The sequence below is a fragment of the Fundulus heteroclitus genome, chromosome 18, assembly GCF_011125445.2.
Source record: "Fundulus heteroclitus isolate FHET01 chromosome 18, MU-UCD_Fhet_4.1, whole genome shotgun sequence".
Classification (NCBI taxonomy): domain Eukaryota; kingdom Metazoa; phylum Chordata; class Actinopteri; order Cyprinodontiformes; family Fundulidae; genus Fundulus; species Fundulus heteroclitus.
Window position 1 is genome coordinate 5,833,375 of NC_046378.1, and position 27,193 is coordinate 5,860,567.

The 27,193-nt window shown below is 43.3% G+C and overlaps 1 protein-coding gene across 2 annotated transcripts; it reads left to right on the forward strand.

Moving 5' to 3' along the window:
- The first annotated feature begins 275 nt into the window (after window positions 1-275).
- On the forward strand, window positions 276-14,623 carry meis3 (myeloid ecotropic viral integration site 3). Of its 2 annotated transcripts, none has more exons than XM_021312633.2 (13): window positions 276-741; window positions 1,140-1,252; window positions 5,673-5,812; window positions 6,064-6,241; window positions 6,352-6,402; window positions 6,503-6,553; window positions 7,902-8,051; window positions 8,150-8,258; window positions 9,152-9,297; window positions 10,030-10,106; window positions 11,688-11,746; window positions 11,861-11,947; window positions 13,399-14,623. In XM_021312633.2, exons 2-13 carry the CDS (start codon window positions 1,241-1,243, stop codon window positions 13,596-13,598), a joined length of 1,260 nt encoding a protein of 419 aa, XP_021168308.1. In that variant the 5' UTR covers window positions 276-741; window positions 1,140-1,240; the 3' UTR covers window positions 13,599-14,623. The 2 variants fall into 2 exon arrangements, with proteins under 2 accessions (XP_021168308.1, XP_012711566.1); XM_012856112.3 differs by having other exon boundaries at window positions 1,143-1,252.
- The last annotated feature ends 12,570 nt before the right edge of the window (window positions 14,624-27,193 follow it).

Sequence of the window (27,193 nt, forward strand, 5' to 3'; positions counted from 1 at the left end):
TATATATATATATATATATATATATATATATATATATATATATATATATATATATATATATATATATATATATATATATATACACACATACATACATATGTTATTTAGATTTTATTTTATTTAGTTATGTAGAAAAGGATGTAAAAAGAGGTGGGCTACGTAAAAAACAGAGATACTGTTCTTCGCTGGCGTTTTGTGTCAGATCAGAGGGAGGGGTCGTGTGTAGTGTGTGTGTGTGTGTGTGGGGGGGGGGGGGGGGGGGGCGCAAGAGATCCCGTCGCGTTTTGACCCCCAGAAACCTCCTCTCAACCCGCCTGGCGTGGCCACCACGCAGGGTCACTCCTCCTCCTCTTCATCCTCCTCCTCCGCTTCTTCTTCTTCTTCTCCTCCTCCTCCTCCTCGTCCACCTCCTCTTTCTCTCCTCTTGAGGCTGAAAACACCATCGCTCATCCCGGGCCGTGACATTTTCCAGCTTGTCGCCGTATGCTGCCGCTGCTGCCGCTGCTGCTGCTGCGCGGACAGCGAGCGCAGAGAGCCAAAAAAAAAGCAGGAGGAGGAGAACAGGAGGGGGGAGGACGCCGCCAGGAGAAAGCAGCACCGCGCATCATCCCCTCTGCCTGCCATCCGGAGCGAGAGGCGCACAAAGCGGAGGCGAGGCGCTGCAGGAAGCCGCTGCGCACCTCCCCGGAACCCCCCACGCCGGACGCGGCCCCGAACCCGGACTGGATATTTTGCGTCTCGGTGGGACATCTCACGCTATCTACCGGAGCTCTGCAGGCTTACTACTCGCCAAGCTGTAGCATTTAATAGGCTGCGGGGATCAGTTAGAGCCTTTATTACCTTTGAGCGCATTATAAACCATTAGGGCTGCCGGGCGGTCATCAGCCGCGCGTATAAAAGCTCCGGTCGCATCATTATGTTGTAACATAAAACGCGATGGACAAGGGAGTAAACACAGCGGCTCACTTAATGTTTGTGTTAACTCCTTGCGGGCTGCTCTCGCTTCCCCCGTGTTGATCGAGCTCCCAACTTAATTACTGCTTCGTTTGTGAAGAAGGAGAATAATAAGAAAGAAAGAAAGAAAAAAAATCAAATAAAACAAATAAGTGAAATAAAAGCAAATGCACTCTGATTTCCAGAAGCCCGGAGACAGCTAGAGGAAGGGAGGGGGGGAAGGATCGCTGGAGCACAGCCGAGCAGCGCATCATCCTCGCCGGTGTAGGTCTGGCTGTCGAGTCGCATGGAGAAAAGGGTAGGTCTGATCTCCTTTTATTATTATTATCATTATTATTGTTATTGCTTTATTTGGTGTGATTACGCACTGCCCGGTCGGTTTAAAGGCATCATAACAGGAGCACATGGCCGGGAGGCTGGTTTGCAGTGGACAGCTGCCACAAAAACACACAAGGCCCAGTAAGAGACCAGTGGGCTGGAAGTGGCATGCATGAGCTTATGTTTAGTGGGAGGAAACAGCATGAAAGGGGCTGCTTATTACCCTATGCATGAAAGCATGATTGCCAGCCTCCACAAATAAGATTTGGGCTATTCCAGTGCTTTTAAAACCACTTTTAAATCTCTAAATATTTGTGCACGAACTTCCAAGTTCGGTGGAGAGCGTGGATGTGGCAACTTCCAGTCGAGAGGCCCTCATTTCAGGCTGTTTGATGTCAGCCAGTTAAGGGTTAGAGTTGGTCATTAAGAGGCAGGGCAGAGCAGAGGAGATACAGCTCTTCAGCTCGGTATGTAGGTCAGTTTTTTTGCTACACTGATTCAGAGGCTCAGTGGTGGAGGAGGAGGAGGAGGAGGAGGAGGAACAGGCTGAGGCTGAAGGGGCAGCAGGCAGACTGAGCTACTCTTCCCGAGAAAAGAGCAATTAGGGGATGCAGACAGAAAATCACAGACGGGTAAAAAAAACAGGGAGGGATTTCTAAAAAAGTAGACACGAACACCCACAGAATCTAAAACTTACCTTTAAGGAAAGATGTCACATAATGTCACGAATACACCGCTAAAACAGGGAGGGCTAGAACTGAATATAATGTGTGTAATAATTTGCAGACATTGCATGTGAGTAGATTTTAATCTGTCTCATTTGGAGTAGAAATTGTGGAAATGCAACAAAAAAATATATATATTTTTTGTCATTCATGTTATCAAGAAACCATCATAAAATAACTGGTTTGCGATAAAGTTGCAAATTGTCCATGAAGTAGTAATAAACGTCTTTTTAGCTGTGTCCTGTCAAAGTGACGTGTAAACATTTTCCCTGTGAAACCACCGCTGAGACGAGCCATTAGTGATGACCCTCAGATTAGACTTTAGCCTTGGCTAAAATAACTAAACCTGGAAACGAGCTCAGATTCTTCTTCCAACTATTTTAAAAACAAGTTAGTTATCTGAACTTCATTCATAAAAGAAAAACAAAAAAAACAAAAAAACTGTGCAAATGTACTACTAGCCTTCCCGCAGTGAGAACAGCAGCTGACTAAACCAGCATCTCCAGCTAAAATGTCTGATCAAAATCTTTAGGCAACATTTGTCTTTAAAAAGAGTAGTCAGCATTGTGAGAATTAAAACAATATTAAATATTATACTTACAAACTAATATTTGTTTAGAATTGGAATGCCTTTAATGATTAATATTGAAAACTGCCCAGACATTATTGTTTTTACAGACTATGGATAATAGTTAGACAGATGATCTGGGCATACTTGAAGGACTGATTCACAAATACAAGTCTTCTGTTTATTGTTTTTTCTTGAATGTTTTTTTTGTAGGAATATATATAAAAAAATGCATCTAGCCTTGGTTTAATCTTGTTTGGATTATATGCCCTGTCTCCATGGGCAAAACACGGCGTAAAATCCTCGTGTTTGGAGGCGCTCCAGTCTGCAACAGGTTCCAGTGTCTGACATATTTTACAGTTTATTGAGAAGGTCCTAATTTCTTATGTGCTTCTTATATAAATGTGTATGATCCTAAATAGATAGATTTTAACTATCAGAATGATGTATCTTTCTAAATTATCGATCTTTAAATGTGTGTTCTTTATTCTAAAGCGTTCACGCTATTGGTTTTGACTTTATGCCACGATTTGTATTTCCAGCTTATTAAAGTGGGACTAAAATGTAAATTTTTTTTACTCTTAAATGTGTTACAAGTGTATGGTAACATTTTGTCATATAATCTAACAACTTGTATGGATGGATTGAACCTTCAAACCAGTTCCTTCTTCTCGCATTTCTTTTATTAGTTGAAAGTGAAGCAAAATAAATCGCTTAGCGACGCATAAAGACGTTTTCCATGTCCATAACATCTGAACACAACACAGATTTTTACCACTAAAGAACTTCCTGTTAAGAATTATGCCCCCTTTATTAGCTCAGCTCCTCTTTCATTAAACGCGACATTAGGCAGAGCACTGAGACGTATGTATATTTGTGTTATTCTCCGGCAGACGCTCTCATCCATACGTCGGCACAGCAGTCGAAATTGCTTGTAATAACTTTTCAGTTGAAAACCCCGCACTTCAGAGTAGGTATGAAAACGCCTGTTAACCAGACTTGTTCGGTGTTTTTTTTTTTTTGATGATGATGATGATGAATTCGGGGGAATTCGGCGCCTGAAGTCGGGCGCTTTGATCCCCCTGACGCGCAGAAACTCGATCCGGTACGTGCGTAAAACGAGACGCGCAATCTGATAGCGGTGATTGTTCTAATAGCCAGACGCCATAAAAACTCGAAGGTGTCCCGGGACAGGGCCTCAGAGCAGGTGCTTTCTGTGACCATATGGGACCCAGAACAATTCGATAAGCCATTTAGGACAGAAGTGGGGTTCAGTGGAGGGGTAGACGGGGATACAGCGCATGGATATGCAGGGGAAGGATTTAAGCTGTTTTAAACAAAGAGATACAATTGCTGTTTATGATCTGGGGTACATGATCTTGCGCTCTGTACATGGAGTCAAAATGAGCAGAAATCGGTTCCAAATATGCCCGTCTCGGAGCGTTGTTGAAATGTCTAACGTCCCCCCCCCGAATAGGACAACAGCTGTGGAGGAGCGGTCTTCTGGAGGCACATATTCCTGCCGTTAAATCGCTGCAATCTGCTTCCTGCAGATCCCCAGGCGGGAGAAAGCCGGGCTCAGCACGTCGTGGCTCGGTTAAAACAACAGCCGAGTGAAAGGTGCTGGGTTCGGGCTGTGCGCCTGTGATCCCGGCGGTCCTGCGGGACTGTGACCTGTGTCCCTTTAATCCGGCAGAAAGAGAAACAGAAGCAGATCTGCTGACCTGAGCAGAGACACGCGGGGGAGCAGAGAGCAGGCCCAGATTAGCTCCATACCACCCTCAGACTGACGTGTTTATTCATCAGACGTGCGCCCTGACGGACTGCCGCTGTGCTGTTTGTTTTCCTTGCGAGCTCGTCTGTGTCATGGGCCTGTGAGCGTGCCACTCGGGCGTCTGATTCATTGCGTCATGGTGGGGAGAGGGCCCCGTGCGAGGGTCTCACCGCCGGGCCGGGAGGGACGTCTCAGCGCCCCGTCTGTCCGGTTTGGAGTTTGGGAAAGAGGAGGTAGGGTCAGCTGCTGAAGGAAATCCATAAAAGGTCGTCTTGCCGTGTGCCATAGACCATGTAGGGGGACGCAGCGTTGGAGGAAGGTCCTCTCTTCAGAGAAGACCTAATTTGGACCTCTTGGCCTACATCCATAGGACAGCGTGTGGCAGGAAACTTACCCTGAGCACGCCGTCCCCAAACGATGGGTGAAGATGCTTTCATTTCAGCAGAGGCGTGGAAGCTGGTCCAGTTTGATGTCAAGGTGGATGGAGAAAAAAAAAACAACACACGGCAGTCCTGGAAGAAAACCTGTGGGAGGCCAAAGTGGAGGCTCGCTTTCTAGCAGGGCAAGGATCCTAAAAAGACAACCGGAGATGTAATAGAATGGCTCACATCAAAACATAACCACATGTCAAAGTCCAGACCTAGACCCAAAGGAGAATTTGTTCACGGTTTCAAAGCTGCTGTTCAAGGGTGCTCCCCAACCAATCAGTTTGATGTAAATTTAGGTCTTTTGGAAAGAAGAATCAACAAAACTTTCAGTCTGTAAATGTAAACAACTGATAAACACATACCCCAAAAGATGAGGAGCTCTAATCGTAACAAATGTGGGTCTACAAAGTACTGAACCGGGTTTTTGTTTATCAAAAGACAAAAAAAAACAAAACATTTGTAATTTTCCATCCACTTCGCATTTATGAGCTATTTTATGTTGTTTTAACACATAAGAGCCCAATACAAATACCTCTATTGTCTGTGGCTTTAACTTGACAAATTGTAAAAAAACAATAACAAAACAAAAAAAAAGTTCGGTGAGTATGACTAAACATGCACGCAAACAACCGCATTGCCAGCCGCATAAAAGGCAGCGGCAATAGTTGGTTTCTGATCACGCCACAGCTGAGAATCCCCGTAGAGGCACGCGTACGTAACAGCTCCTAAATTATGGAAGCGCACCATGTCTGCCAACTGTACAGCGGTCCAGTAAGCCGTGTAGCGGCGCCCCCCCTGACAGATCGGCCACATAATACGATCACGGCGAGACGTCGTGTCTCACCACCCCCAGATGTCGGGTGTATCTCACGCTTGTTCTGCCTCTCCCTCTGATTGTGTTTCAGTATGAAGAGCTGGTGCACTACTCAGGGTCGGAGGGCATGCCGGTGGGGGGGTACGGGGACGACGTCAGGGCGCTTCCTCCGTCGCAGTATGGCCCCGCCATCCCTGACTCCCTCAAACACCACAAGGACCAGATCTACGGGTAGGAGGGATTCTGTGCAGTGGCGGCAGGGGGGGGGGACACGCAGCGTGCTGAATGTGAAAATACGTGTGAAGTGTTTACAGCTGTCCGCCTCGTACGCGCTGTGGTGTACAAGTTTGTGTATCGTTGTTCTGCATCGTTTGTTCTCTATACCAACTGTTACTGTGTTTATGTCCGGTATGTTAACTGTTTACGTATATGTGTGTGTGTCTGTGTGTGTGTGTGTGTGTGTGTGTGGGTGTGGGGGTCAGTCACCCACTCTTTCCACTGCTGGCCTTAGTGTTTGAGAAGTGTGAGCTGGCCACCTGCTCCCCTCGGGACTCTTCCTCCTCCCTCTCAGCCACCTCCCACCTCCCCGGGATGGCCAGCCACAGTGACGTCTGCTCCTCCGAGTCCTTCAACGATGACATCGCCGCCTTCGCTAAGCAGGTGTGTGTGTGTGTGTGTGTGTGTGTGTGTGTGTGAGCACTAACCGGGAAGCAGCAGAGAGCTTCTGTCTGGGTTTTTTGTAGCACCTGACTCTTGAGCGTGTGTTGCAGATCCGCTCGGAGAAGCCCATCTTTTCCTCCAACCCTGAGCTGGACAACTTGGTATGACGCACGAACTGACAGCGCGCTAAAATTCAAAAAACGCCCTACGCGCTTCTTACTGGATCGTGAGAGACGTTAACATGATAATCCTGTCCCACAGATGATCCAGGCCATACAGGTTCTTCGCTTTCACTTGCTGGAGCTGGAGAAGGTTGGTCGGGTCTTCTTGAAACGTGCTAATCTGTGTCGGATGTGAAATAGCTATTTAGTTCCTTTCTGTGTGAATATATTCATGTTTAACTTGGACTGTTGGATTTGCATGTCGGATTCAAGTCTATGTTAACTAGATTAAAACTGAAGTCTCCCACAATTTTCTGGTTTCTAAATGCATCATGAAAGATTTGCAGCCTCTGTGTTTTTGTTACTCCTTGAATTGCTAACATTGGCTTCCGGCGATACTGATTTCACTTTAAGCATGTAACAGTGTGGAACTATTGTTCTTTCTAAGGCCGGCTAATGGTTACACACTGAATCGAGACATCATTTTGTGGGAGTTTCCGTAAAATAAGGTTTTCAGACCAAAGCATGATAGAATTACCATTTTAAGTTGTCCTTTGCGCCTCCCATTAGCACTTGGTGTGGTTAATGTAACTAACTCTAAACATCAGTCTCCATTTTCCATAGAACTTCCACAGATTGTTGAACAGCTGTTGAACTGCTGAACTATAACCCATAAACTCTGCACAACATTCGCATATTTGCACATTTTGCATCATTGCATCTCCATCTAGAATTACAAATGCTGCCGAACTCTTAGTTTCTAAATGCATTCTTGCACAAATGCCATTTGTACAATCAATTCTGTACATACAAATGGTTTTTAAAAATACTCACCTGTACACTGTGACTTTCTCCTGCATTGTTTACATTTCAATTATTTACTTTTAAATCACTGCTGCACCTTATACTGTTATTTAATTTTACTGCAAGTTACAAGCTGTATGCAACTAAATTTTGTTCTGTACGCACTCTGTGCATACAAAATGACAAATAAAGTTGTCTAAGTCTAAGTCTAAGAATCAAAAGTTGTGAAATTTCCAAATCCGACAGATTCCCCAACAGGCTGAGGTTAAAAGCTCAAAAGGATCAAGCAGAGCATCTTTGCTTTAACATATCAAGCCTTCCTGGCAAAAGTTGATTGTCGGCACACATATTTTTCTTTGCCAGGTAGGAATACATTTTTGAGTTCCAGAGCAGCTGAACGCCGGTCAGTGCCGGTCTAGCTAGAAGTCAGCTGATCTAGAAAGAAAATCAAAATTGGCTGGTCAAGACGTCAAAGAAAACCAGAAATCGGTAAAGGCTGGTAAAAGCCTGATTGTTGCATCTCTAGTAAGTGGGCATATTTAGTCATCAAAGACAACAAATGAAGCCAACACACATCCAAAAATAGTAAGGATTAAAACTTAGTAACAACAGCATCATAACATTATTTGATAAAGTGCTCAGCATATAACTACGAACTGATGTCAATCATAATAAGTGATTTTTTTTCCCTGAAGGTACACGACCTGTGTGATAACTTCTGCCATCGCTACATCACCTGCCTGAAGGGGAAGATGCCCACTGACCTGGTCCTGGACGAGCGGGAGGGTGGCTCCAAGTCGGACTTGGAGGACTTTGGCGGCTCCTGCACCAGTCTGTCGGAGCAGGTGAGACACCAGATCGCTTTTTTTTTTTTTTTCATGATCCCTCGACGTCTTTTTTTGCCATGCATTCGTTCCTCCATCCCCCCCTCCCTTCGCTGCAGAATGCATCATGGTTACGGGAGCCAGATGAATGTGCCACTACGCCTCTAGGAACACCGGGCACCTGCGGTCTGCCCTCGCACAGCACAGGAGACAACTGCAGTGACGCAGGTAGGCACGCACCCACAGATGCTCTGCTGAAAAATCCTGTGACTGAAGGTGTAACCAAATGTAACCAAGAGTCTGACACAGCCAGTGAGTCTTGTAAAAGGCTTAATCCTCTACATTTATACAGCACACTTTAATCGTTATGGGTGTACAAATCTCATTCTGCCAATTATTCGTTAATGGCAATAGAGCCGTCGCTGGATAAAAACTAATAAAACTGACATTCCCTGAACCACGAGAGCTGAATTTTGTGTATGATTGTCTAAGAAAACGGATCAAACTCATATAGTGCTTTTTTTCTAAGAGTTAAATTCATATATCTGCTCTCACACATAAAACACCAACGTGCAGATTCCTGGCAATTCAGGGTTTAGCAAGTTTCTGACTGTCGGATATAAAAAAAGAAGCTATTTAGTAACTATACCAGTCATTCCAAATATTGTTTGGAAATTAGAGTAAAAAAACAAAAAAACATTCTAGTCACATGTTGTTTCTTCTTATTTTAAAATAAATTTAATCTCTAAATATTTTTCGTTTTAGTAGCACAGAATCAGTGTTGTTTGTTGCTTTGGGGGGTATGGCTCACCGCCCAGGGCGCCATAGCCTGGGGGCATCATCAGGAGTCCAAATAAAAGCTTCTCACTCTTTGTACTGCTGAAATACACGCCCATCCAACCAGCAGTGGATAACTTGCCCCTCGCGTTGTGCTCATGTAAGCACTATAAGACAATCCTAATTGTAGCTGGTGGGGCAGCCAGCTGATGACTCTCCAGTTAAAAGGTGATACGTGGGCTTTTGTCAGTCCTAAGCCGTAAAATAATTGGGCAAAGGTCAGCCGGACTTGTACGGACACGTGCATTTGCTGGCATGCAATGACGCCGCGGTCGTCCTCTCAGGAGACGGCCTGGACGGGGGAGTGGCCTCGCCCAGCACCGGGGAGGAGGACGAGAGCGACCGGGACCGGAGGAACAACAAGAAGAGGGGCATCTTTCCCAAAGTGGCCACGAACATCATGAGAGCGTGGCTCTTCCAGCACCTGTCGGTGAGCTCCCCTTCTTCCCTTTTTTTCAGTCACACGTCGGCAGAATCATTCACGACACGCGAAATGTGTTCATCAAGACCACCCCTGCAGACATATAGAGGAACAAAGACAGCGCGTGTACAGCGTGGGGAGAGGCACTACTGCGCAGAGGATTTACTGTGGGAACAGCGTCATGTGCGAGGGTGGACAAAGAAAGGGAAGCGAGCGTACGATGGAGGTCAATTAAATTAAATGAAAAACTGGGGGGATTAAGTGATTATGTGAATATGCTCGCGACAGAAGTGATAGAAATGGAGTGTGTAATTGTTGGTAAGGTGGTTAGATTAGTAATTAGCGACTAAATGAGGCAGGTCAAATGTTGCTTCACTCCATTATGACGGTATGAGTCTCTGTGTGCGGAGGGAGAGGCAAAAAAAGAAAAAAAAAACAGAGTTAGTGGGTTTAGTGAGGCTTTAAATGTGAGTGCAGATAGGAATTTAGATGAAGGGTCTTCAGAATTCACACTGATGGTTCACACACATTGTTTCAGGCTGGGTTTAAGGTGAGGCTTCAAGTTTCTCTGGGAGGATTCTCCCGTCAGTCGTTCCACTGCTGCCAGCAACACACCTCAGGGTCTGGCTTTGATTTGTTTAACTTCCAACCTTCGTGTGTGCATGTCTGTCTGTCTGTGTGTGTGTGTGTGTGTGTGTGTGTGTGTGTGTGTGTGTGTTGTGTGTGTGTGTGTGTTTCCAGCACCCCTACCCGTCGGAGGAGCAGAAGAAGCAGCTGTCGCAGGACACGGGGCTGACCATTTTGCAGGTCAACAACTGGTCAGTGCTCTGCTCAATCGATACTTTAATCCCCGGCCCCGCGGCTTCTCGGCGACCGGCGAAACTCTGCCGTTTAAAGGGAAAGCGTCAATTTACACGGCTTTGCTAAAGCATTCGCATCACAGCCGCAAACGGTCACACAACGAATCGGTTTTAATCATCAAGACATCACAGATTAGGGCATAAGTGTGAGGCGGAAAGGAAAATGATGCATGGTGTTCAAGAAAAAACGTCTTTTACAAATAAAAAAATCTCCTGAGCTTTTAGCATCTCCCAGAGGTGTTCAGTCAATCATCGAAAAAATGGAAAGCATCTGAAAGAACTCCACACGTTTGGCCTTCTCAGCCGCAAGAAGAAGGCGGGGTCTGACCAGATGAGACTGAAACTGAACTTTATCGGTCTTTGTACAGAACAATACCGTTCCCTGCACATCCGCATCCCTACAGTGAAACATAGTGGTGGTAGCGTCATGCTGTGGGGAGGCTTTCCTCCATAAGGACAATAACCCTAATCATACAACCAGGGCTGAGCAGACCTAATAAGACTGGAAAGCTGATGTTCACACAGAGTCTCCATCCAATCTTTTACAGAGAAGAAGAGGGAACAGTCTGAGTTTCTAAATATACAAAGCGAATAGAGACATACGCCGAAGGATCTGAAGCAGTAGCTGCATGAAAACAGGGTTCTACGAAGTATTGACCTATAGAAATGCATGAAACACATTTCATTTTAGCGGTAAAACATGTTTTACCGCTAAAATATTTCACCGCGACCTAGCAAAGAGTCCTAGCAAAGCACTTTGCAGTTTGTGGTCATAGCCCTGGTGTGAGAAGTTCAAGGGGTATGAATACTTTAGCAAGGCGACTGTCTCAAATAAACAGCGGCCGCAGCCACGTCGGCGAGCCGTCGGTGTGATTGTCTGTGTTTTATAGCCCACATGAAGTGTTTTATACTCTTCACATACAGTGCGAATAGGAAAAAAAGGTCACAGCTTTACAAGACCTTCAGAGAGTATTATAATCTAGTTCACTGGACCATAGTTTATGATCGACAGAAAAAAATGGACTGCAGAGCAATTTTTTTCCCCCTCAAGCTGCAGCCCAGTAAAACCCCGTTGCTCGTAAAAAGAAAACTACGGATCGATATCCAATAATCAGAGTATTTACTGCCTTTTCCCTGGCCACAGACTTAAATGCAGTTGCGTGTGTCGAATCGCCCCCCCCCCCACCGCCAGTGAGTCCTTTTTCCGTGCGTAAGAATGTCTCGTTGTGTTTTGTGCTGATCAAAGGATCTTCTGCGTTTTGTAGCTTACATGTTTTTATGTGTACCTCCGCCGCAGCAGCAGCACGCAGAGTGAGCAGATCAATGCAGATCAATCAATTATCGCAGGGCCAATCGATGCAGGCTCTGCCCTAACGTTGATTTACTCTGCCCTCTGAAAGGGTTAAGTGCTTGTAAAAGAGAAAAGGTTAATAGTCTCCCGCTCTGCCTTTTTGTCCATTAACGGTCTGCCATCTCTCTCTCTCTCTCTCTCTCTCTCTCTCTCTCACATCCTGTTTTTATGTCTCTTGCCCTCTGCAGGTTCATCAACGCCCGGAGGAGAATAGTCCAGCCAATGATTGACCAGTCAAACCGCTCAGGTCAGTGTCTAGTCAGAATTTGTGTATAAATATGTGTGACGTGTATCCGAGTGTGTATTTGTGTCTCAATGTGTGTGTGTGTGTGTGTGTGTGTGTGTGTGTGTGGTCTTGCAGGTCAGGGTGGTCCCTACAGTCCAGAGGGAGCAGCTCTCGGAGGCTATGGGCTCGACGGGCAGGCCCACCTGGGGCTTCGAACGGCAGGTACGACCGGCTGACTCCGCCCCTCTCTGGTGTAAAGAAGCCGTTTTGTTTGAGCCACAGGAGAGCTTAACACAAAAGTATGAGTGGCAGTTGATATGTGTGTGTTCTCATCCACTGACACACATTCATGTGTGACAAATCCTTTTATGATCGTCAACTTAGACACTTTAATGTGACTCAGCCCCCCCCCCCCCCACCTCCCACCCCTCCAGACAGCATCCTGCTGCTGAAAATATTCACCAGAGCACTGATCGTGGGATTATCTGCTGCTGAAAATAGTCCCCGACAGATGCCCACTTTACTACTGTTAGGTGGTAACAGCAGGGACTCTGACAAAACATTTGCTTAAAAGGGAACACAAACATACCTTTTTTATACTTTTTTTGTCCTAGTTACAGCCAGTAAGATCACATATCACAGTTTAGTCGTACAAATAACATAATAATCATGTTGTTTTTAGATGACATAAGTGTCACATTGCCACCTACCTCCATTTCTGGTGTAAACAATCTTCATCTTCTGTGATAAACAGCTGCCCAATGTAGATGAGACAATGGTTTAAGGCTTCATAAAACAGCATTCACAAAAGTTGCTGTGATGTTTTTGAGACTCGAGATGTTTTAAAGCTGCAGTAAGGAGCCCTCCCTTCATAGCTCCTCCCCCTTGCTACATTACAGGCTTGGTCAATTTTTTTTTTTTTTTTTAGCTTGCTGTTTCATCATCGGACTTCTTCTGTTTAGCGGTCTTTGTTTTCTGAGCAGATGCCACTCAAGAAATAGACAGTTTTCCAGTAACGTTAGGTTGTTTCTGCAACCTTGAGCCTGAACGGCAATACATGCTGTGCAGGAGAGGGGGCACATACACATGATTGACTGACACTGCTAACAGCCAATCAGAGCCTGGCATTCCTCCTGGCTTTGGTTGGTTGTTTCTGACAGGGATTGGTATATTTCTGCAACTGGCTGTAGGACCACTGGGAGGAGCCAGGGGAGCTTGATTATTGTTTTTACAGATTATCTGCCTTGTTTTTTACTGTCCGGACATAGTGACAGTTTTAATATGTACATTTTTTTATTTTACGAAAGCCACCTGCAGTAGCTTTAAAATGGTAAAATGTGAGGTTTGTTCTTGGCTCTGTAGGAGGCTTTAGCCTCCAGCACCAACTGATCTTCTCTTATAAGACACCAATATCCTAACTGCAGTTATTTAGTGCTAGTAAGATATTAGCTGCTTATAACGTTTTAACATAACCTTTTTTCAAATTATTCCTTTGAGACAAAAATAAATCCCTGCTTTACGGTGTGCATAATGGGGGTTTATGCTCTTGGGCATAAATCTGTTGAAGTCATTCAGGTCTCACTTCTACATGGGATGCAAACATGCAGTCCATGCAGTTTCACTTCAGTCAAGGCAAATCTTAAAATTCATTTCGTCCCCCCCCTTTCCTCCAGGTCTGCCTGGAATGTCCTCTCTGCAGGGTGACTACCCCGGCGCTCTGCTGTCCCAGCCGGGCTACCCTCCTCACCCGGGAGCGTCCCTCCACTCCTACCCCGGCCCACACCCCCACCCCGCCATGCTGCTCCACCCGCCGCCCCACGCTCACCCCGCGGAGCCGCTCATCGCCCAAGGACTGGACATACACGCGCACTAGCTGCCAGTGGGAGCAGAGTGTGTGTGGGTGTGTGTGTGTGTGTGTGTAAGAGTGGGAGGGAATATTGCTGTGTGAATGTGTGTGTGTGTGGAGCAAGTATGGGTGTGTAATGGCTGATACAGTACCCTATTTAAAGAGAAACTGCTCCAAAAGTTTACATTCCTCACTGAGAGACACTGACCTTAATGTAGCTGATCGACTGACGAAGACCCACACACACGCACGCGTAAACATTTCACACACACACACACTTGAGTCTGGACCCACAGGTTTAAGCCATAGCTCTCTGAGTAGAAGTGCTTCCTCCTCTTCAAACGTCTCCACTGTCCTGTGGGCGAGACACCTGCTTTAAACAACATTTCCCATCATGCCCACCAACCACAGGCCGGCCGGGTCAGAAACCCAACCCACGGATGTTACCGGATGGGACTCGAACCTGCGAGCCGCACCTTCCTCACGGCTTCCCCGTCTTCCTGCACACACACACACACACACACACGCACACACACACATACACTTTATTTAAAGCTTTTTTTTTTTTAGTTAGTTTTTTTAATATTTTTATATTTATGCGTGCCGCTCCAGGTGGATGCAGCTTCGTGTGAGTTTGTTGAAATGTTAGTTGCTCTTCCTCAGCATGAAGCTAAACACTCTGAATGACATCCAGTCTGCCTCGCTCTCGCACCACTGACCTCCTTAAGGCGCCAGCAGCCGCCTCTTACCTTAGAAGCTTTCTTCCAAGCACCCCAACTCACTGATAGATGAAGCAGCTGACACGACACAGAAAGCCATTCTAACACACACACACACACACACACACACATATACAGAGACATATAGAGAAGGACTTCTGCAAGCATTTCTAGTACACCGGTAACTGTCACAGTCTTGGGAAAGGGGAGCTGCAGCCAAAGGACTCTTTAGACAGTCGGTTCCTTATCCGCTCTGCTTGGACCGCTTTCCGAATTATGACGATGGTAAAAGACAAAAAAACGTAAAGTATTAAAATGTTTTTTGTAAGCCTTGTCACTTGTCATCTGTTTGTTTGATGTGACTCCACTTGTAGCTACTCTGTTGAAAATAATGTGTTTTACATTTCTGAATGAAATCCAATCCAAACCTCCTGATTGGTCATGATGGGATCCCAGCTCCTCACAACCTATTGGTCTTTTTTTTTCTCACAGTCTTCAAGAAGGAGGTGTTCATAATTGTTTTTATTCTCTTCAAGAGTTCAACACTGCTGCACAGAGAGCAAATTGGAATATGATGAGGAGTATAGTAATGACTGTAACTTTTACATTATTTTCTACTTCTGTTCCATGTTTATACAATTCCCAACACACTTTTTAAGAAACATTAATCAAATTTTTTATCTTATTTTGAGTAATGTAATTTGATCAAATGGGAATCCAATACAATCCCATGTTACACTCAATGGCCAATTTGTTAGGGTTTTTTTTAACATTAATGTGAATAGCTAATTAGTGAATCACATGGCAGCAGCTCTGCCCTGCGATAGACTGGCGATCTGTCCAGGGTGTACCCCGCCTCTTGCCCATTGACAGCTGGAGATAAGCACCAGCACCCCTCGCATCCCCACAAGGGATAGACGTGTTAGATAATGGATGGATGGATGGATGGCAGCAACTCAAAAACTGGATTTGCTGTGTGTAAGTTGGCGTCACACCGGCTGGTCAGAGTATTCCAGAAACTGCTGATCTACTGGGATTCTCGGCAACAACCATGTTAGGAAGAAGGAGCATGGCCCGCAAAGGAAAATGTCCAGTGAGAGGCAGCTGTGTGGACGAGAAGGCCTCGTTGAGGTCAGAGGAGAAAGGGTAGGCTGGTTTGAGATGATACAAAGGATAAGGCAGCTCAGATAATCACTCGGCAGGGAACACACACAGAATACCATTTCCGAAGTTGAACCTTGAAGCAGCAGAGGTCTGCTTGTGTCACAGGAACACCGGAAGAAGAGGCAACAGTTCATCCAGCCTCACCAAAACTGGGCAACAAAAGACTGGAAAAACAATTCATGGTTTTCAGAAGACTTCATAGAGACATCCCAGTTACAACATTCAGATTTAAGAGTCAGGATGTTTTGCAAACAGGATGAAAGGATGGCCTTGCATCGAGAGTTTAAGGGGTGGGGTGGTGTGGGAGATACTTTCTCAAAAAACTTTGGGCACCTTAGTACTATCAGCAGTTTTTGCCACAGCCTGAGTATTGTCACTGACCATCACCGTCCATTTATAACCACATTATACCCATCTTCCAATGGTTGCACCCTGAATGACAATGCACCATGGTGTCTTGTTTAGATCATGCAAACTGTTTTGTTCACCCAACTCCAATGGCTCCCACAGTCACCAGACATCAAACCAATAGAGCACCATGGGCAAGTGGTGGAATGGGGGATGCAAAACAGAATATTTACATCCTGGCTGTGCACCTCGGAGATCTGCAGAGACTGTGTGGTGCTACCATGTCAATATGGACCTCAGTAATACTTGAAATACCTTGTTGTGGCCATACAACGCACACAAGGTGTACCTAATAATGTGACCAGTGCAAGCATACTCACATTTTGATTTAATTTGTGAGCACGCTCATGTCAATCTTATCTTTAATTAAAGAAAAAAAGTGTTTGCCAGGGAAAAGTAAAATTTAAAACCATGTTTATATGTTCATTTTGTTCCCGCAGCAAAGTGTTTGAAACCTTAAGCAATGCACGTCTCTGTGAATTTTGTTTGAACTGTTCGAAGATTTCTAAACCTTTTTCTTTCAACATGCAGGTAATGCATTTGCTTCCGGATCAGAGTCTGAATTCAGATGAAACTAATTTTATGACAGCTGTCACGTGTTTTGACATATCGGAGTTAGAAGTTTTCATAGACGAGGTCTTAACAATCCATGAATCAAGCGCCTGTCAACAGGCAGAGAAAATCCATTTTCTTCATATACTTCAGAAGAAAGGTTTTATAAATCAGCCTAGGAATGCCACCTCTGACTAAATGTCAAGAATACAGATGGTAATCTAAATGGGAAGTGTGCTGAGTGCCCGAGGTGGACATTTGAGGGAAAAGTACCTGAAACACATTTCACAGAGTTTTATTGGTCCCGAATGAGAGTCAAATAGATTTGATCATGAACCCTCTTATTATAATTTAGCTAAACTGTCCTAAATATGATTTACTAATTATCTAGATTTTTAACAGACGAAAAGATATAATATATGCCTCATACAGATCTAAAAAAAAAGAAAGGAAAGTAAATCAACAGAAATACATGATGCAAAATGATATATGAGAGAAGCAATAACCCACACCCTTGTTGTTTGGCATTTAGGGTCTCACCTACTGCTAAAAGTATTCACATTGACCTGGAGCTGTTCTATATTAAGTCCAGTTACAACCTAAAAACTTTGTATAATATTTAATATTTAGATAACAGACCATCACAAAGCAGCCCATGATTGGGCAGAGGAAGACAAAGAAAACATAGTTTGAACTGCGTGGCATGCTGAGTCAGCACTTTGTAAAATCCCCTTTTTCTGCAGTTACATCTCCACCTCTTTTGGAGCAAGTCTCTGAGAGCTTTGTACATCAGAAACGAACATTTCTACCCATTCTTGTTTGAAAAACAGCTTGAGCTCAGTGAGACCGGATGGATGGAGAGCAGTCCTGCAAAGTATTTTCCAACTGTTTTAGCTCTGGACTTACTAACACGAGTATGTTTTAATCTAAACCCTTCCATGGTAGTTCTTGCTGCGTGCTTACAGTTGTTGGTCTGTTTGAAAGGTAAACCTATGCCTCAGTCTCAAGGCTTTTTCTTCCAGGATTTCCTTGACTTCAGATCCATCCATCATTGAAGTCTAACTATCGCTTCCCTCTCACTCTATAGAGAATCACCACAGCGTGATGGTGCCACCACCATTTTTCACTCAGATGTTGTATTCAGGGAGATGTGCATTGTTAGTTTTGCCTCACCCTTAGCGTTTTGTATGCCAGCAAAATGGCTCAATTTTAGTTACTATCAGACATGAGCATTTTATTCCACATTATTTCTGGACTTCATTTGTCCTTCTTTTAGCAGTGGCTTCATGCATCCATGAAGGCCCGATTGGTGAAGGGCATGACTATAGATGTGTGTCTAAACATTTTTATATCTTCAAAGAACAGCCAGGTTTATACTGAGATGAAATTCTACACAGGTAGACTATATTTACAATTTAAGCGACTTCTGAAGGCGCTTGGTGGCATCGGATTTTATTTTAGGGTATCTGCAGTCCTTGTATGCCCAAAGCAGGAGCTGGGTCCGCATTCTTGGCACAACGTCGGGCCTGTTCCCAGTGCACGCCGTACTCCGACGGGGCTGCCCCTCGTCACCAATTCTGTTTGTGGTGTTCATGGACAGGATCTCAGCATCCACAACACAAAAGATAGAAAATCAAACCAGGAAAACAAAAAAACAAAAAAACTTGTTGCACAAATGTACATAGTATAGCATGTAACTCAGAAATATTAGAATAAAACTTTAACTCATGTTGAGTGTTAGCTTCATGAATCTGGACAGCTGTTTTAAATGTGTACACTGACAGACCAGCGTATCTTTTTGCAGCAAATTATTTTATACTGAAATAAACTGGGGGAGAGCGCATATACATGCTTTTAGTTAAGCCCACCAGTGATCTAACTGTAAAAATGGTTACCATGTTTGACACTCAAATGACTAAAAAGGGGCTGCACAGTGTCGCAGTGGGTAGCACTGCTACCTTGCAACAAGAAGATCCTGGGTTTCAAGTCCTACCCTTGCCCTGGGTATTTCTGCATGGAGTTTGCATGTTCTCCCTGCGCATGTGTGGGTTCTCTCCGGGTACTCCACCTTCCTCTCACAGTCCAAAAACATGACTGTTAGGTTAATTGGTCTCTCTAAATTCTCCTTAGGTGTAACTGTTTGTCTCTGTGTTGCCCTGTGATATACTGGTAACCTGTCCAGGGTGTACCCCGCCTCTCGCCCATTGACAGCTGGAGATAGGCACCAGCACCCCTCACATGTCGTAAAATCGATGGATGGATGATTCGAAAGGTTCACGTGACCATTGTTTACAGTCAAATTCAATAATTGACTATAAATGTTCTGTTGAGGCTTGTTAGTCAGATTAAAAGTAGCTTTTGAAAATAACAAACTGTAGGCAGGTATTAAACATACTTTTAACTAAGCCCGCTGTTCTGGGTTAGAAATGTTTTCATTGGTCTGATGTAATATTCAAATGTGAAAAGTCGTGTTTTCATTTGTTGTAAATGGAAATGTATCATAATTAACATAATTAAAGTCTTGAAAAGATTGGTCTGTGTAATGATTCTGTATAATGTGTTACCCAGTGAATCGAGTTACTGAATTAAATTAGCTTTTCCATAACAAAATACAACTGTATATCTGACACGCTAATAAGACTAAATCGTTTTAATATGGATGATGCAGAGTTGTTGTTTTTTACCAGGCTGTAAAGCAAGGCCGAGTTCACACTGGAGGTGCAAAACAAGCACCGTGAGGCCGCTGCAGGACAGACATGAGAGTGGATCCTTGTGTCATCTGTGTCAAAACTGATAGAAACGTCGGAGAAATGTTCACAGCCCAAATCAGATCCACCAAAGATATAAAACAGACTTCATGTTTGTGTTGCTCTGATTCACAGCACTCCACACGGCTTAGTTTTTTTTTTTTTTTTTTTTTCACCCCAGAGATATTAAAACATTCATGATAAACAACTCAGCCATTCACTTCAAAAGGATCCTTCCCTGAAATATAGTGTGATCTTCCTCCTTTTCTGCAGTTATAAGTCACGTCCCTCCCCGCTCCATAACTATCTGTTTTATCTCTGATGGAGGCCTCGGGCTGCAGCTGCAGCGATCTGTCACACGGGCTAGATCTTCACAGCAAGGAGACAGAATCTCTCCAAATGCTTTAAAGCACAGGGTAGCTCTCAGATCATTATTCCCAACCCTACACCAAGCTCTGAACTTATTTTTTTGTTTTTAACACTTCCTTCCTCTGACTGACCGTGAGCCACAGTGCGTCCCCTGTCTTCCATTCTAGTTTCCTTCTTCCATCAAACGGCCACTGATAAGTCCTCCTGCATCCATCCACTGCGCACCGAGCACACAACAAACCCCGAAGACCACGGCTTCACCTCCCTGCCCCCATCCAGCCTGGAGCAGGAGGAGGTGGTGGTGGGGGGGGGTTCAGGGGCCAGAGTTCAGGGGGAGGTCAACAGGAAATGGCTGTTCTCCCTGGCACAAGGTCCTGACCTAGGCGCCCCTCTGCTTTTGATTTCTTTGTCCCCTCACACGCTCAGCCCTCGACCACACTGGCCTCACTTTTACTCTTTCGCCTCCTCGCAGCCTTGTTTTCCCGGTGATGTTTCCCACCACCCTACCAGGCAGAGCAGGGCAGCACCCCCACGAAAAGCTGGAAGCTGAACCCTGGTTTGCTGCAAAGCTCGATGGGGGCAAATACCACAATCTTGTTTTAAATTGATTTAGATAATAGTATCTCACTCATTTAACAAACTCTTTGTAGAATCTGTGTATAATTCACGTTGTTAAGAGTGTGGGTTTAAAATAATAAACAGACAGTTTTAAATCCTGACTAGAAGAAAATTAATGCTATAACTCATTTTATATCAGGAATTTTCTATAAACACAATTTTCATTTTTTAAACTTCGGTTCCATTATAGGCATACTGGTGCGTACACGAATGCAAACAAGCAATAAATAAATAAATACAAATAAATAAATTGTTTGCGGTCACATAATGTGAAAAAGAATTTCCCCCATTACAGATTTCTGTAGTTTTTGCTTTTTAGTCGCACTCACATGTTTGCCATAATTCTTTTTATTCTATTCAACCTTTATTTTACCAGAAAGGCCTCACTGATATCAAAATCTCTTTTCCCAGTGTGTCCTGGCCGAGACAGCAGCAAAGCAAGCAAGTTTCAAACAAACTACATTTTAAACAAGTTTAAAACCATTCATTGAAAAATTCTATTAAAATACAGTAACTATATAATTATATACTATATATACTACAGTACAGTATAGTATATATACTATATACTATATAACTATTTCTCCTCACACCTGGGTAAACCATGGATTTTTTTGTAATTAACAGGAATTGTTTTGGTTCAGTTTCACAAGCCAAATCCAGGCCAGATTTCTGCTAGGACTGTAGTAGGCCTGTAGAAATAGGAAATCACAAACAGGACCTGTTGGACAACGTGACGCAGGCTAAAATGAATACATGCACGGCAGATGAGAAGCAAAGTCACCAAGTCAGTCTGCAAAAAAGTTACAAAGGCATTTGTAAAGCTTTGGGACAGCAGTGAACCTCAGGGAGAATCATTACCCAGAAGTAGACAAAACATGCTATTTCAGAATCAAACTTGAGGCCAACTGTGACGTTGAAGTTCGGCTCGAACTGGGTCATAAAGTTGCCAGTTTGTAGAAGCATTTTGCATTGGTTGCCATTTTGTTCCATTCTGATTCCATTTTGTTACCCATAAACAAACAATTTCATCCTCTTGTAATCTACATTAACTGTTTTATCCGCTGGCCAAACGATTATTTTACTGAATCATTGGACACAAAGAATCATAAAAACAGATAAACCTCATGCATAATTTAATTCTGATTGCATAGTTTAAGTGAAGCCTTTATATTGCACCCTCTATTGATTATGGTTATAATCTCTGTGTTTTTGGCCATTCAACTCGTAAAATGTGAGAAATTGTGGCCCATAATTAAACCAAAATATCGCTGAGGGATCTCTTGATGTTAGACATTATTTGTTGTTTTTGTTTTCACTCTTTTGTATTTAAGTCCCTTTAAAATGTAATGCTTTACTGTTTTTTCCTAGGTAAAGATATACTTGTCATAAGCTGTAGTTTAGCCATTTTGCATATATCGGATGGGGGGGGGGTCATCTTTTTAAAGACTTTTGCTTATTTTCTAAAACAAAAGAGTAAAAGGAAAAGAACTGTTCATAAATCCCTTAAATGCTTGTTTTTAAATCCTTAAACTAGCATTTAAGGGTTGAATTATTCAGAAAGTTGTGAATACTGTATGCTCATACTTACAAATGACCATGAGTAGATTGTAAAGGATTAGATGGGTTAAAAATGTCCCCATGGTGGGTATTGACTGAACCACGATCAATAGAAAAACAATTGGTGGCTGAAGACTAAAACTGGAAAGGTACGAAACAGCAAAGACCAGCAACCCGGCGGGACAAGCAAAGCAGCAAAACTGCAACAGAATGGCTGAAAAGGAAAACATCCAAGGTGTTCTAAGGGTCCAAAGTCAAGAACCCAACCTGACTGAAATGCATCAGCTATCAAGCCTCGCCTTAGCTCAAGGGAGCGTTGCAAAAACAGATACCTGTAGGCCTCAATTAACCGAAGCAATGCTGAAAAAACAGTTGATCCAATGAGGTGCGATGCTGATAAAGTCAGGCAGAAACAGCGAGCCAGGTGTACTGCTGATGAGGAGGTTCTCCAAGCTGTGGGAGCAATGCGGTACTTTCAAACCTGACTTTTTAGTCACTGACGTATCTTTTTAACGTCTAACCCTCCAAATTCAGTCATGCGACACATTTTCCTCAGGTTCCAAAAGTCATACGAAAATGAAACGACTCTGCAAAAAATGAAAACAATGTGATTTTCATTTGCAGCGAACTCCACCACAGCGCTGCCGCTGTGTCGACACGTCTCCATATATTTCCCTCTCAGCGCATTGCAGCAGTCCCTGATAATGTTTTGTTTCATTTGAAGACACCTACTGGTTCTGACCATTCAGGCTGCTGGGGTAATATGAACGTGGGAGACGTGAAAGCGTTGCACACCCGTGTGTGTTAGCTATTGAACCCGGGAGTGTGTGCGTGTGATAGGTGTGAGTGTGCACAGAAAATATGTAAAAATCACATTTTACCATAATCAGTAGTGTGTGTGTGTGTGTGTGTGTGTGTGTGTGTGTGTGTGTGGGTTTACTCCGACGGTCATTAATCATTCAATTACACACCTGTCAGAGTTCAGACAAGGGGGAGAAAAGGGAGGAGGGGGAGTTAGGGGGGGGAGGGAGGGCTGGAGAAAGTAAAATAAGAAACAGAAGAATGCAGAGGGGGCAAAAGAGGAAGAGAACAGGCAGAAACTGAATGACTTTAGAGGGAATGCAGCAGCTCCACCAGGACTGAAAGGAGGAAAAAGCAATAGGGGGAAAATCTCATTGTGTGTGTGCGGACGAGGCATGACAGAGGCAAGCCGCTGCATGGCGAAAGCCTCTGAAAGGCCGCCGGAAAGACAAAGACGCAAACGTGTAGAGTAGGGGACGTGGGACAGATGAGAACAAAGCAGTGCAGGATGGTAAAGATGCAGCCTAGCTCTTTAAATGTCACCTAGACTGATTTAGAGGTTTGCTGAGCTCAGAGTGATACAGAATGAGAGGAACAATAAAAAAAAAACCTGATAATTAAAACCAGCCAGCCCAATGGAGAGACTGCAATTTTTTTCGAAGGAGAATGCATTTTGGTGCTTGGTTGTAGAAAAAAGTTATATTAAGCAAGACACGCATGAACATGGCGAAGGCTTTACTTAGATTAAAATAGAAATATTCAATAAACTAGGGATCAAACGACGGTTAGTTAAGCACTAGAGAAGAATCGATCAGTTTTATGGGGCGAATCCAATTTCCCTTTTTGAGAATCCCTGATGTGGGGAGAATGATTTTACTTAGGACTAAAATTAGCTAAATATATATATATATATATATATATATATATATATATATATATATATATATATATATATATATATATATATATATATATATATATATATTCAGATTCTTTAGTTGAAATAAAATATGATGCTACTGCAACGTCTACTGTAACAAAACAGTAGCGGGTTTAAGAGGTTTGTGTTTGTATTTCAAATATAATGTCTTCCGGGTTCTTAGATTTATATCTTAAAACCCCAAATAAAACAGCATATAATTACAGCAAACTAAAACAATTTTTTTTTCTTTTCTCTTCTTGAACACCTCAAATCAAAAGAATTACTGATTCAAGATATCTCTTTTCACCTATAAGACCTTACCAAAAATAAAAAAATATATCACTTGGACATGGTAGATAGTTCAAAAAGATAAAACAGAGCATTTTGTGGACATGCTTCCCTTTGTCAGCTCAGGCCTCTCTTGCTAACAAAGCTGGACTTATAATATCCCGTGTTTAAACATTTTCAGAAAAGAGACTTAATGTCATTAAATAATTCAGCTTAATTTATTCTTTTCATATTTAACAGTCACTTGACCATCTTGGGATTGATGCTCGATGCCCTGCAGACCGTATAGGGAGTGTCTCCAGGTGATCACATAATTCTTAGCTGAGTTACTCTGAGAGTAGGATGGCTGCAATCAGTTAGAGCCACTCTATGAAGGTGAGGGAATGTTCTTCAGCACAGACAGAGCACCTGCTTAGCACAGCAAGAGATTAAACAACGTTCTTGTCGGTTGACTGCTGCTACATTTGAGGAGCGCTTTGGTCGAGTATATGAAGTTGACACAGTGTCCCAGAGTTGCGATGCTGATATGAAGGAACATTTGAAATACTCAGTATATTAATGATACGTACACAACAGTATAAGATGTCTAGGCAATGCTGGCACACGTCAGGTGGAATATATTTCCACACTGTTTTAACACAATGCTACACAATTGTTATGGTTTTAAGACTTCAAGATGATCGAGTTTTACTTTGTGTTATTCAAAACAACAAAAATTCGGAGCAACGTTTAACGAAGGATTTACCTTTTTGGCTTCCACTAGATGTGTTTTGAGTTAGAAATATTCAAAAAACGTGCACATGGTGCATAAAATCCGGCTTGTGTTTGCCGTCTCATTCATCAGTTAATTGTATACTGTTGACCATGTGACCCCCCCCCAACCTAAACACACACGCACACAGCCACACACACACACACGTTCATAAGTATGTGTGTGTGTGTTTGTAGCAGTGTCCATGTTTAGCTGCAAGTACCTCAAACTGCCCCAGGCCACAGCCATCTGTGCCCCCCCCCTCCCTCCCTCCTTATTTCACATCCACTCCTCTCTTCTCAGTGCACCCCTTCCTCCACAGCAGCCACCACTGCCATATATCTAATTTATGGCTGTGCTGAGTGTGTAACACACTCATGTATGCATAATATATCACATGTGTAAAAGAAGTGCGTTTTCAGAGGGGAGTCGGTGTGTGAGATGGGGTTCTGGCTAGTTTAGTCTGGACCACAGCGTTTTCCTTAGATTTAGGCCGGTGTGTGTGTGTGTGTGTGTGTGTGCGTGTGTGTGTGTGTGTGTGTGTGTGTGTGTGTGTGTGTGGGCCCAGCTGTTTCTGGGCTCAGCATCCACATGCAGGCAGAATGCCAGATGTCTCATTAGGCAAATTTGATTGGCTCAGTCGTTCAGGATGCAGCGACGAGACAGTTCCATATGCGTGTGTCCATGACTTCGAGTGTATACATTTACATAAGAGGGCCCCTGGATAACTGTTTACATGTGTGCGTTCGCAGTGCGCGCGCATTCATTAGCCTGTGCTGGAACACTTGAATTTACACTCTGCTAATTAAAAAAAAAAGGAGGGAAGAAATAATTCTGCAATAATTTGATATGAGGAAACGCCGTCACAAAAAAAGTTCTTAGAGCCTTTTTTTTTAGTCTGTAATGTCTGCAGATCTCGGCGTGTTCAGTTGTGTTGAGTTTTCCTTGAACGGGATCTGTTTTAAGGGTCCCTGCTTTCCCTTCACGAACTCGAGCTGAAGCGGCTACTTTAGCTCGTGCTCCATGTGCTCCAAACTTCAACAGCAACTCTTAACCTTCAGCTTTAACCTCCTTAAGCACTTACAGGGGAGCGTTTGAGTTTATCGTTTCCATCCTTATACACAAGCTGCGTTTGAGGATGGAACGACGAGTGTTTTAAGCCTCTCCGTCATGACCACTTCAACTTACTGAACAGACTTCTTTAAAATCAACCAATTAATGAATAGTAATTGATATATAAAAAAAACCCCGGGTAAGCCAAATGCCACCGCCAGCTTGTTTTACTATTCTGATGTAAATCTGTATATAACTTGCTTTAATACTCTCGCCGATCACTTTATTATATATAAGGTATTCTTATCTGGCTGCCTGTTAAAACCCAATCCCCGTGCAGCGACTCAATTTATTTTGGCGTCTAGATGTGTTGACGACTTTGGACGTGCCCTGGTTGTTGTTGCTGCCAGATGGGCTGGTCTGAGTGTTTCAGAAACTGCTGATCTACTTGGATTTCACCCACATGCATCTCAGCGTTATAGAGAACGTTCTGAAAAAGAGGACTTTTTTTTTTTCCATTGAGAAGAAAATGGGCTACAACAGCAAGAAGACCACACCGAGTGCTGTTCCTGTCAGCTAAGAACAGGAAACAGCGGCTGCACATCCAGGCTCCCCAGGATCGGAGGACAAAATATTTGGAAAACGTTGCGTAGGTAGAACGATGAGTCTCGATCTCATGCTGCAACCCATCAGATGGTACGGTCAACATGAAATCCTATAAACTGTATAGGCTGCTGGTGGTGGTAAAATGCTGTTGTGATATATTCTTGGCACACTTTGGCCCGCTCACTACCAGCTGAGCATCAATGAAACACCAGGGGTTAATGATGATTGTTGCTGTCCATGTCCACCTTTGTATGACCATCTGTCTTCTGCTGGCGACACCCAGCAGGGTAATGCCCCATGTCACAAAGAACAAATGATCTCAAACTGGTATCTTCAACAGGACAATGAGTTCTGACATGTGTGTGTGTCTCTATGTGTATTTGTTGAATTTTGGTCAGGTTGTGTAATTTAGAGGAATTTTCATTGTTACTTTTTAGCAAAACAAAACAACCTGTCAATATTTTTTGTGCCGTGAATCATATTTAAAATGTATTTCTTTAACGCTCTGCCATTGCAATATTGATTTCTATCATAAAAATGTCTTTAATTCCATTGAATCAAATGTCCTTAAAACTCCATGATGTTTTCCACTAGGCAAAGTTAATTTCAACCTTTAGTTAAAACGAGTGGGGAAAAGAATATTTGCTGGCACTGTAGCCAAAAGATTCTTCTAATTGCTGACCAACTCTATGCATTTTTCATTTGCTATTTTGACTATCTATAAGCTCCATATCACCCTAATGTTTAGCTCCCTCCACAGGGCCCGGCCACTCCACAACCCTAATATAACTTCTATTACTGTTAACCTAATCCTGCAAGGTGTATGCAAAAAAAAATTTACTCAATTGTATATTAAGGACCAAAATAGGGAAAGGCTTTTCTAAAAATGAAAAATAAATAATGGAAAAGATATATTGACACAAAAAATCTGCAATGTTTAAAAGAACATTTTTTCTAAGCAAGTAACTTCAAAGTTAAAACCAACTGACTTTTATACAGTTTCTGAACATTCGTGACAATTTGTAAAGTATGGTGAAGAGCGAAGACAATAATGGGATTAAAAA

Bases quoted from the DNA above. Each gene is read 5' to 3' on its own strand.
- meis3 (XM_021312633.2), top strand. The intron at 5,813-6,063 runs GTAGGAGGGATT...TGTGGGGGTCAG, and splicing joins CACAAGGACCAGATCTACGG to TCACCCACTCTTTCCACTGC. The intron at 9,298-10,029 runs GTGAGCTCCCCT...GTGTGTTTCCAG, and splicing joins GGCTCTTCCAGCACCTGTCG to CACCCCTACCCGTCGGAGGA.